Here is an 8930-nt window from a genome sequence, read left to right as displayed (position 1 = left end):
AGCTGTGGGTGGGAGATCTCCTGAGGTGATGAGGTTCCGTATGGTCTGGGAGATGATGGTTTGGTGATGGGGGTGTGGGGTCATGGTCGAGGGGGACCTTTCCACAATGTCCTGTGTTGTTCTGATTCACATGGATGTCTGTAATGTTCCAGATCCTGATTTCCCTAGGGTTATTGAGGCGCACACACCGGGCTCCGCTTTCCTTCATTTGCATGTGGGTCTCGGGCCTGCTTGTAAAACACACGGCCCTTGGTTCAAACGTCAATTGTTGAGAGACTGGCGTACAAAGCAGAGAGCAGTGCTGAGGGAATGCTGCACTGTCAGAGGGTGCCTTGTTTTGAGCTAAATGCAAAACCTAAACCCTCTGTTTGCCTACCCATCAGGTGGATTTAAGATGCGATGGCCATTTCAATGTTCATTTAACATACCAGTGCAGGCTAAATGGGCCGAATGGCCACCACCTGCACTGTAACAATTTTGTGATCATGAAGAATAGATGATCCAGTCATTGTCCATGGGAGCTTGCTGTGCACTGTTACCATTTCTGATCTCACAAAGTGTACACAGCTCAGACATTTGCCATTGGCTGTGAAGCACTGAGAGATTGTCTCGCGCTTTGGCAGAGACAAACTCTTTCACAACTCATAGTTGCTGGACACGGGCCTCCCTAAGTGACCCGTCACCCTGCCATTGATATGGTACAATGTGCACCCTAATGCAGCGTCTGCAGGGAGGAGGTAACTCTATCTCTGGTAGGAGCAGTCTGCAGAAAGATCATTAGAACATAAGGTTTAATAGCATAATTAGGCCATTCAGTCCATTGACTCTACTCTGCCGTTGATAGAATATAGAACATTACAGAGCTCTTGATGTTGTGCCGACCTGTGGAACCAATCTGAAGCCCATCCCAACTACACTATTCCATTTTTATCCATATGTTTATCCAATGACCATGAAGTCCCTCAGCCTTTTTTCATAAGAGGGACTTGAGGCTGTTTTCATTAGAGAGAAGAAGGTGACTTAATTGAGACATATCAGATAATCAGAGGGTTAGATAGGGTGGACAGTGAGAGCTTTTTTCCTCGGATGACGATGGCTAGCACGAGGGGACATGGCTTTAGATTGAGGGGTGATAGATATAGGACAGATGTCAGAGGTAGTTTCTTTACTCAGAGAGTAGTGGGGGTGTGGCACACGCACTGCCTGCAACAGTAATAGCAGTCCTCGTCTCAGTTCAGAAGTGGTGTCCCTTCACCCTGAGGCTGTGTCCTTGAGTCCTAGTTTCTCCTGTTAGTGGAAATATCTTCCCCACATCCACTCTATTTAGGCCTCTCAGTATCCTGCAAATTTCAATGTGGTCCCCTTCATCCTTCTAAACTCCATCGAGTACAGAGCCAGAGTCCTCAACTGTTCCTCATGACAAGCTCTTCATCCCTGGGGTCATTCTTGTAAACCTCCATTGGATTCCCTTCAATCCAAGCACATCCTTCCTTAGATGCTGGGCCCAAAACTGCTCACAATATTCCAAATGTGATCTCGTTCAGCAGCACATCTCTGCTCATATACTTGAGCCCTCTTGAAATGAATGCTAACATTATATTAACTGCCAACTGAACCAGCTTATTAACCTTAAGAAAATCCTGAACTAGGACTGAAAATGTGTTGTTGGAAAAGCACAGCAGGTCAGGCAGCATCCAAGGAACAGGAGAATCGACGTTTCGGGCATAAGCCCTTCTTCAGGAAGGGCTTCCTGAAGAAGGGCTTATGCCCGAAACGGCGATTCTCCTGCTCCTTGGATGCTGCCTGACCTGCTGCGCTTTTCCAGCAACACATTTTCAGCTCTGATCTCCAGCATCTGCAGCTCTCACTTTCCTTGAACTAGGACTCCCAAGTTCCATTGTGCTTCAGACTTCTGACGTCTTTCCGCATTGAGAAAATAGTCTACACCGCTGTTTTCCTTCCATAGTGCATAACCTCACACTTTTGCACACTGTATTCCATTCGCCACTTCCTTGCCAACTGGATTAGATTACATTACAGTGTGGAAACAGGCCCTTCGACCCAACAAGTCCACAGTGACCTGCTGAAGCGCAACCCGCCCACGCCCATTCCCCTACATTTACCCCTTCGCCTAACACTACGGGCTATTTAGTATGGCCAATTCACCTGATCTGCACATCTTTGGACTGTGGGAGGAAACCGGAGCACCCGGAGGAAACCCACGCAGACACGGGGAGAATGTGCAAACTCCACACAGTCAGTCGCCTGAGGCGGGAATTGAACCCGGGTCTCTGGCGCTGTGAGGCAGCAGTGCTAACCTCTCCTAGCCTGTCCAGGTTCTTTTGCAACCTCACCACTTCCACAACACGATCTGTCCCTCCATCTATCTTTGTGTCATCTGTGAACTTAGCAACAATGCCCACAGTTCCTTCATTCCGATCATTAGTGTATAATGTTGTAGTATCCACACTGACCCCTGCAGAACTCTGCTAGTTACTGGCTGCCATTCTGAAATTAACACCTTTTTCCCCACTCTCTGCCTTCTGCCAGTCAGCCAATCCTCTATCCATGGCTGTGCCTCTCTCCTAACAAAATGGGGCTCTTACCTTATTTCGCAGCTTCCTTGTGGCACCTAGAGTATGGAAACAGATCCTTTAGACCAACTTGTCCATGCCAATCATTTTCTCACACTAAACTAGCCCCATTCCCTTGAAATCTTTCCTATTCATGTACCTATCCAAATGTCTTTTAATTATTATAACTGCATCGTCATCTTTCACTTCCTCTGGCAGTTCATTCCACATGTGAACCATCCTCAGTGTGAAAACGTTGCCCTTTGGGTCCCTTTTATGGTACAAATGGATTTGGGCCCACAGTGGAAAATAGCCACATGCTGGTTACTATGGGGAATGGGCAAAAGGCTGGCAACAGTAGTGCTGAGGTAGACAAGCAGGAGGCTGGAAGAGCACAACAAGCCAGGCAGCACCAGGAACTGAAAAAGTCAGAGTTCGTCCAGCCTCCTGCTTGTCTATTTTGGCTTCCAGCATCTGTCTCTAACTAAGCTGAGCTGGGGTGAGCCGGTTATCTCTAGTTCACACAGTAAGAGGTATCTTGGTTGAGGGAGAGCTTTTGTCTCTCCAACTGATCCACTTCCCCAATTCCCAGACTTGGAAGGTGTTGATTCCAGGGGACAATTCAGCATATCGTAACATTCCTTCCGGGAGTTTATCACCAGTATGCAATAAATAATCCTCTCTCCTTAAAAATATGCCCTCTAGGTTTCAACTCCCCTACCCTGGGAAAAAAAATCTTTGCTATTTAGCTTATCGTCATGATTTTATAAACCTTGACAAGGTCACTCCTCAACATTTAATGCTCCAGTGAAAAAAATTACCCAGTTTATCCAGCCACTCTTTATAACTCAAACCCTCCAGTCCCAGTAACATTCTTGTAAAGCTTTTCTGTACCATCTCCAATTTAATAATATCCTTCCTGTGGCAAGGCGATTAGAATTGTACACAGTACTCTCAGAGTGGCCTGACCAATATTCTGGACAACTGTAAAACGACCTCCCAACTTGTATACATAATGGTGTATAGTGAAAACAAGAATGTTAAAAACCTCCTTAACCAACCTGTCAACCTGTGACACAACCTTCAAACAATTACCTTGAACCCCTAGGTCTCTCTGTTTGACAACACTCCCCAGGACCTTACCATTAACTGTGTAAAGTCCTGCCCTTGTTCGTCTTAACAAAATGCAACATCTCTCATTTATCCAAATTAAACTCTTCAGCTTATTGGCCCAATTGATCAAGATTCCTTTGTAATCTTAGATAATTTTCTTCACTGTTGACTATACCAGCAGTTTTGATGTCACCTGCAAACTTATTACCATGCTTCCTAAATTCTCATCCAAATTGTTCATATAAATGACAAACAACCTAGCACCAATCCCTGAGGAACGTCGCTGGTCACAGTCCTCCAGTCCAAAAAATAAACCCTCCACCACCACTACCTTCCATCAAGCCAATTTTGTATCCAATTAGCAGCTTTCCCTGAATCCCATGTGATCTAAACTTTACTAACCAGTCTACCATGCAGAACCTTGTCAAAGGCTTAGCTAAAGTCCATGTAGACAATGTCTGTCACTCTGCCCCCCATCTATTTTTTAGTCACATCCTTAAGTTTGCGAGCCATGATTTCTCATGCTGACTATCCCTAATCAGTCTTTCACTCTCCAAATGCATGTAAATCATGTCTCTCAGAATACCCTCCAAAAACTTAACCACCATTGATGTCAGACTCACCAGCCTATAGTTCCCAGACTTCTTATAGCAGCCTTTCTTAAATTAAGGCACAATCTCAGCTACTCTTCAGTCTTCCTATATACCACTTGTGGCTGTCCAGGATAAAAGTATCTCTGTTAGGGGCACCTCAATTTCCTTCCTAGCTTCCCACAATGTCCTGGGATACATTTGATCAGGTCCCAGAGGTTTAACTACCTTTATGCTTTTTAAAGACCTCCAGCACTCCCTCTTCTGTAATGTGGGCAGTTTTAAGACTGCAGTTGTTATTTCCCCGAGTTCCCTAGCTTCCATGTCTTTTGTCAGACACTAATGCAAAATATTTGTTTCGCACATCTCCCATCTCCTGCAGTCCCACACATAGATTTTTAAGGGGCCTTATTATCTCCCTTGTTATTCTTTTGCTCTTAATGTACTTGTAGAATCTCTTTGGGTTACCCTTAGCTGTATCTGCCAAGGCTATCGCATCTTCATTCTACCCTGCTGATTTCCCTCTGAAGAAAGCCCCTACACCCTTTATACTCTTCAAAGGATTCACTCGATCCCAGCTGTCTACGCCTAACAAATGCCTCCTTCTTATTCCAAAAGAGAAAATGCTGGAAAATCTCAGCAGGTCTGGCAGCATCTGTAAGGAGAGAAAAGAGCTTTGACAAAGGGTCAGTTAGACTCGAAACGTCAGCTCTATTCTCTCCTTATAGATGCTGCCAGACCTGCTGAGATTTTCCAGCATTTTCTCTTTTGGTTTCAGATTCCTTCATCCGCAGTAATTTGCTCTTGGCCTCTTTCTTATTCTTGACCAGATCCTCAATTTCTCTATTCATCCATTATCCCTACTCCTACCAGCGTTACTGTTCACTCTAACAGGAACATATTGCCTCTGAACTCCCGTTAATTCACTTTTGCCAGCCTCTTCCTGTAATCTCTCAATTCACTCTCAGTCCCAAATTAAACATCCTTCGCCCTCTCCATCTCATCCCACCCCATCCCATCAGAATGTCCTTCTATCCCTTGCTAGTGTGCTTATTGTGCTCCCTCCTCAATGCCCATCATTTGAAAGGTCTTGTTTTGTTTTGCAGCCTGCGGTGAAAGCTTGCAGGACTCAGTTGGGAACTTTTCAACCCCAGGCTTTCCGGACGGGTATCCAACTTTCTCTCACTGTGTGTGGAGAATATCGGTGACCCCGGGAGAGAAGGTGAGACCATGATGGATACACGTATCTGGTGGGTTGTTAGCCTCTTGCTGTTTACTGGATGCTATGTGATATGTGGAACAACTGAGTCTTGGTGCAGGTGGGTTTGGGCCTACAATGGAAAGTAGCCACATACTGGTTACTGTGGGAAATAGACAAAAAGCTAGGAGCTGCAGTGCTGAGGAGGCTGGAAGCCAGGCAGCATCAGGACGGGGGGATGTCAGTGTTTCGGGTATAACCCTTCTTCAGGAGTTTGTGTTGTCTACTTTGGATTCCAGCGCCTGCAGTTGTTTTGTCTCTAACTAAGCAGCGCTGAGGTGAGCCGGTTATGTGTAGTTCACACAGTAAGAGGGTTGAGGGAGAGCTTTTGTCTCTCCAATTGCTCCATTCCCCCAATTCCCAAACTTGGAAGGTGTTGATTCCAAGGGACAATTCAGCATATTGTAACATTCTTTTAAAGAGTTTATCACCACTATGTGATAAATAATCCACTAAATTTAACTAAATTTGCCATTTGAGTTCAAGTAATAATTTGGGATTATTTGTTTTGTGTCACATCACTAGATTTCATCATCCCACAGGGTCACACTCGGTCCATCCAAATCTGCCCAGTCTCCATTCACAGGGTCAGTTAGACTCGAAACGTCAGCTCTATTCTCTCCTGGTATATACATTCCTGGTATAAATCTGCCCAGTGTTCATTTGTTGTGGACCACATTCCAGATAGAAATCCCCCTAGATTCCATTTACAGTGGTTCACATTCCCTGTATAAATCTGTCCGGATTCCACTCAGCATTTCAGTGAGATATATTAAAAACTGGCAGGTTGTGAAAGTTAGGGGTGTTTGCTGCACGAGATCCCATACCACGGTTGCAAGCAGCAAAACTGGGGGTTCACACCCTCAGCTCACAGGCAGATGAATTCCTCCCAAACAGCCTTTCTCACTTCCGTCATGAAGCACTCCTCGGGCAGGGACATCATGGAGTTTGAGACAGACCTCAAGCTCTCTCTACATTGGATATGTCTAACCTTTTGGTGAGGGTGGGAGAAGTCAGATGTCAGTTTCTCTCCTGCACTGCTGGTGGTGTACGATGAAATAATTTTGGAAAGGTGAGGTTTGGCACAACAGTAAGTATGAATTTGAGAGGAAAAACAATAAATTGATGAATTAAATGAACGTATAGTTTTTAAGAATGACAATATCAAGAAAGTACCAAGGAGCACAGCAAACAAATAGGAACTTTTTTGACCAACTCTGTTAACAAGAGTGCTTTGGAAAAACAGACAAAGCTGCAGATCTCTATCATCAGGGAAGGGCTGGTTGTGAGTGTCTCTCTCTCTCTCTCTCTCTCACTCTCTCTTGCTCTCGCTCTCTCACTGTCTCATTTAAGCTCCATTTGATTGAGATATCCCATCTGCCATATTTATCACAATTCTTCAGGGATGTGAAAGAGAGAGTCTGGTCTTCCCTTGACCCACCCCCTGCCTGTTCCCTGACCCACCATCTGTCTGGTCTATGCTGCACTCCCTGTCTGCCTACTGACCCACTCCCTGCTCACTCTATGCCCCAATCCCTGCCTGACCACTGACCCACCTCTTGCCCAGTCTACGTCCCACTCCCTGCCCAGTCTATGCCCTACTCCTTGCCTGCTCACTGACCTACCCCTGCCTGGTCCATGACCCACTGACCCACCCATCAGCCTACCTTCCTTTGTAATCTTTCTGCTGTCTTGTGCAGGACACCGTCTGTCTCCTGCCCCGTTTGCTGTTTTACCAATCAGAGGGGCCATGTCTTTTGTGCGTTTGCTGCTGATAATTTCAAACTGAGCCTCCTGACTGGGACATGCAACCAAGAGCTTGGTCAGGGAGAACGGTTTTAAGGACCTTCTTACAGGAGGTCCAGATGTTTAGACAGTGTTACACTGTGAATAAATTGCTGTGTCTCTTACAGATCATATTAAATTTTACAACCATGGACGTGTATAAAAGCAGCCTGTGCTGGTATGATTACATTGAGGTACGCAATGGATACTGGAGGAAGGCGCCACTCCTGGGTATGATCTCTCACCATCTACTTTTGAACAGCAAGAACCTGATTCTTTGTGCAATGTATTTTTGTCCAGGAAAAGTTGACATTGCCCTTCCCTTTCTGCCATAGCTCAGTGGGGAGCACACTTACCTGTGAAAGCACAAGGTTCTCAGTTCAAGTCCCACTGAAGGAGTTGAGCCTGAAGACTGAGGCTGCCTCTCTAATGGAGCACTGCTCTGTTGGAAGTACCGTCTTGGGAAGAATCTGTGATACTAAGGCCCTACCTGTTTGCTGGGCCATATGAGGACCCCCAGCTCTGTTTTGAAGAAGAACAGAGGAATTCCCAGAGTCTTGTTCGATATTTATCCCTTTAACAACAACACAAACAAATCAGGGCTCCTTGGATCATGGGGGAATGTATGGTGGAACCATGAGGATCTTGTGGTAGTGACCCTATCAGTTCCAGTGTAATTCTCCTGGTCTTCCTACGCCTTGGTTAAGAAAGGCAAGTCATAGTCATACAGACCTACAACACGGAAACAGACCCTTCGGTCCAACCAGTCCATGCCGACCATAATTCCAAACTCTCTGCAATTGGCCCTTATCTCTTCAATTTTTGTACTTATCCAAATATCTTTTAAGCATTGTAACTGTACTCGCATCTATCACTTCTCCGGAATTTCATTCCACACGTGAACTACTCTCTATGTCAAAAAAAATGTCTCCATGTCTTTTTTAAATCTTTCTCCTCTCACATTAAAAATATGCGCCCTAGTCTTGAAATCCCACACCATAGGGAATTCACCTTATCTTTAAATCTTATGATGTTATGAACTTCAATAAGTTCACCCCTCAACCTTGCATGCTCCAGTACAAAAGCGTCACAGCTTATCAAGCCTCTCCCTATAACTCCAGCCCTCCATTCCCTGTAAAATCCTGGTAAGTCTTTTCTGAACTCTCTCCACCTTTCTATAACAGGGCGACCAGAACCGAACACTGTACTTTTGAAGAGGCCTCAACTACATACTGTACAACTTCAACATGACATCCCAACTCCTACACTCAAAGGTCTGAGCAATGTATGCAAGCGTGCTAAACACCTTCTTAACCACCCTGTCTACATGTGACGCAAATTCCAAAGAATTATGTACATGAACCCCTAGGTCTCTCTGTTCTCCAACACTATGCAAGGCCCGATTTCATTTGCCACTCTTCAGCCCACTGACTCAATTGATCAAGATGTCTTTGTAATCTTAGATAACGTTCCTCATTGTCTACTATACCACAAGTGTTGGTGTCATCCACCTTCTTAACCATTTTGTCCTGATACCTTGAGGGCCTGGTGAACATGCACACCAAGGTCTCTTTGATCCTCAGTATTTCCTAGGGTCTTACCATTCATCAT

At 45.2% G+C, this 8930-nt stretch overlaps 1 protein-coding gene across 1 annotated transcript in view; it reads left to right on the top strand.

The window, feature by feature from the left end:
• The window catches only part of LOC122541718 (bone morphogenetic protein 1-like), a gene marked incomplete at its 3' end in the record, with an annotated part of 24862 nt that extends 16288 nt beyond the window's left edge, over positions 1–8574 (top strand). The window contains exons 4-6 of the mRNA XM_043678606.1: positions 5383–5498; positions 7448–7550; positions 8504–8574. Coding sequence (XP_043534541.1) covers positions 5383–5498; positions 7448–7550; positions 8504–8574 — 290 coding nt within the window. The remainder of the gene's footprint in view (positions 1–5382; positions 5499–7447; positions 7551–8503) is intronic.
• Positions 8575–8930: the final 356 nt, after the last annotated feature.

The sequence above is a fragment of the Chiloscyllium plagiosum genome, chromosome 38, assembly GCF_004010195.1.
Source record: "Chiloscyllium plagiosum isolate BGI_BamShark_2017 chromosome 38, ASM401019v2, whole genome shotgun sequence".
Taxonomy (NCBI): domain Eukaryota; kingdom Metazoa; phylum Chordata; class Chondrichthyes; order Orectolobiformes; family Hemiscylliidae; genus Chiloscyllium; species Chiloscyllium plagiosum.
The sequence above is the reverse complement of the archived record's forward strand: the minus strand, read 5'-3'. Positions and strand labels throughout refer to the sequence as shown.